Source organism: Plasmodium fragile, assembly GCF_000956335.1.
Source record: "Plasmodium fragile strain nilgiri unplaced genomic scaffold supercont1.5, whole genome shotgun sequence".
Taxonomy (NCBI): Eukaryota; Apicomplexa; class Aconoidasida; order Haemosporida; family Plasmodiidae; genus Plasmodium; species Plasmodium fragile.
In genome coordinates, this window is record NW_012192585.1 from 211,020 (window position 1) to 213,555 (window position 2,536).

A 2,536-nucleotide genomic window follows, 5' to 3' on the forward strand; every position below is an offset into this window, starting at 1 on the left:
TTTTTTTTTTTTTTTTTTGTCTCTTCCAAGACGCTCGTTTCTGGCCAGTCCCTTCTTCTTTTGTTGGGGGACGCTTCGTCTGATCTGTCTACAGCAGTTGCGTTCATTTGCGACGAGGCGTCAGGGGAGAGTTGTATCGCTCGAACACGTAAACCGGGCGCCGCGTAACATAACTTAATCGATTACCCCAACTTTTGCACCTCAACCGTTGCACCAACCGTCGCGCATATCGTCGCACCGTCGTGAAAAAAAAAAAAAGAAAAAAAATGAAGAATCTCAACGTGATAACGAACAAAATTGTGGAGGAGCGGGTGAAGGAGTATTGCAGGAAAATCGAGGAGCAGAAACTGAAAAATGTAAAGCCTACCATTCAGTTCGACAGAACAAAACGGAGCCTCAACAACAGGAAGAAGCTCTACCATGCCAAAATGAGGAACGAAGAAATAGAAAGAAACAATAAGTAACCGTACACACCTGTGTTTGGGGAAGGCAGACTGTCTGCACCATCTTTTCCATTTTTTTTTTTTTTTTTTTTTTTTTTTTTTTTTTTTTTTTTTTTACACTTTGCTGTCTGCACATGCATATGTTTAATTACGTGCGTATGTATACTTACCCACGCCGCTTCTCTCCCCCCCCACCACATGAAAGCATTTTGAAGAAGAAGTTGGAGGGCATTACCAGACGAGACAAGCGGGCAGCGGAGCAGTCCAAGCAAACTGCTAACCAGTTGGAAGTCAACATAAACAAGAAGAACTTTTTATTCGATAATATTAAGAAGGCTAAAATTAAAAAGGAGAAAAAAAGCAACCACATTAATGTTCCTCCCCCCGTGGTTGTGAAGGTACGTGTCTTCGTTCGTTCTGGGGGTGCTTAGAAGTTTCCACCAGAGGTGTTGTCCCCCCCTTGAAGTTGCCGCTCCACATGACCTCTCTTTTGTCGCTGCCCCTTCAGCCCAAAGTTAAAGTCCTTTATAAAGGTTACATCGACGACAGCCAGAAGAGGTGCAAGTTCTACACAGGTGAAAAAATTTCCCCTAGGGGAGGAGAGATGCAGCAGTTTACCTCAAATGGAGAATGTAAATGGGGAGCCTCCCCCCATCACCACCACCATCACTGTCTTCTTACCCATGTCACCTCCCGTTTTTTCAATTTGCTCCCCCCCCCCTGACAGAACTGAAAGTCGACGAAGAATCCAACCTAAGCGTTATCGCGTTAAATTTAAAAAATAAAAAATTAAAAAAGTTCTCCTGCAATAAAGAGAGGCACCACGAGTTGCTCAGCGTGAGTGGCGGCGGCAGTCGTGTCGGCAGTTGCTCCCACAACCACGTTTGTTCTGCCTTCATATTGTGACGCGCTTCATTGTTACGCCGTTCATTGTGACGCGTTTTGTGGTGACTCCGCAGAACCTCGGGAGCTACGAAGAGATCGCCAAGAACCTGACCCACCAGGAGGAAGACAGCGCAGACAAAGAAAAGAAACGAACCCCAAATGGAAAGCCAAGTGCAAAACAGATAAGTGAAAAACCCATGCGAATAAAACACAGGGTGATGATGGAGAAGGTTGAAAAGACATGTGATTTTTATTTAAAAAAATATTTCAAAGATGAAGTACATGTGAAGGATGCAGATGTGTCTACAAACGCGAACGAGAACACACACGCGAACACACACGCGAACGAGAACACACACGCGAACACACACGCGAACGAGAACACACACGCGAACACAAACACACACGCGAACACAAACACAAACATAAGTAAAAACAAAAATGTGATAAATTTAAAAAAAAAAAAAAACTCATTTCTCTTAATTAAAAATGATTTATTATACAAATCTAAGATTAACGAAGCCCAGGCTGTACTCATATACAAGAAGATAAAGGAAAAGGTTAAAAAGAATAAGCATAACGCAGGTGTCGTCCTGCCTGCACCCCCACCAGGAAAATCCTCCAAGCAGGAGACAATCATCCCTAACACTGCTACTCTCAAGCAGAGCGACGCCACCAACGGTGAACCCGAAAATGATACGAAGACACACGCAGAGGAGAAGTGCCCAAGTGGGACGCATCCGGGGGAGCAGCAGGGGGAGCAGCAGGGGGAGAAGCAGGAAGAGCAGCAGGGGGAGAAGCAGGAAGAGCAGCAGGGGGAGAAGCAGGAAGAGCAGCAGGGACAGCAGCCGGGGGAGGACGCAGCAGCAGAGGCAAAGGATGACAACCCCCCTCTAGAAAGCGCCTACACGAGGGAATTAAAAAAATGGAGAGTCACGCTGGACGAGGAAATGCGAAGTGAAGTGCAGGTGGTCGTGCAGAAATACAACGGGGTGCAGCACGCAGGGCAGCAGGTGCAAGCAGCACACGTGGAGGAAGAAGTACAGGTCCAGAATGAAGTACCGTTGGAGGAAACCCCTGTGGAGGAAGAAGTACCTGTGGAGGAAGAACTACAGGTCGAGAATGAGGTACCGGTAGAGAATGAAGTACCGGTGGAAGAAGAAGTACAGGTGCAAGAAGAAGTACCTGTGAAGGAAGAAGTACCTGTG

At 46.3% G+C, this 2,536-nt stretch overlaps 1 protein-coding gene across 1 annotated transcript in view; it reads left to right on the forward strand.

Annotated features, from left to right (window-relative positions):
• Window positions 1-266: 266 nt before the first annotated feature.
• AK88_00620 (uncharacterized protein) overlaps window positions 267-2,536 on the forward strand; it is a gene marked incomplete at both ends in the record, with an annotated part of 5,922 nt that continues 3,652 nt past the window's right edge. Inside the window, 7 exons of the mRNA XM_012478268.1 lie at window positions 267-460; window positions 649-841; window positions 952-1,018; window positions 1,171-1,280; window positions 1,403-1,627; window positions 1,709-2,057; window positions 2,160-2,491. Coding sequence (XP_012333691.1) covers window positions 267-460; window positions 649-841; window positions 952-1,018; window positions 1,171-1,280; window positions 1,403-1,627; window positions 1,709-2,057; window positions 2,160-2,491 — 1,470 coding nt within the window. The remainder of the gene's footprint in view (window positions 461-648; window positions 842-951; window positions 1,019-1,170; window positions 1,281-1,402; window positions 1,628-1,708; window positions 2,058-2,159; window positions 2,492-2,536) is intronic.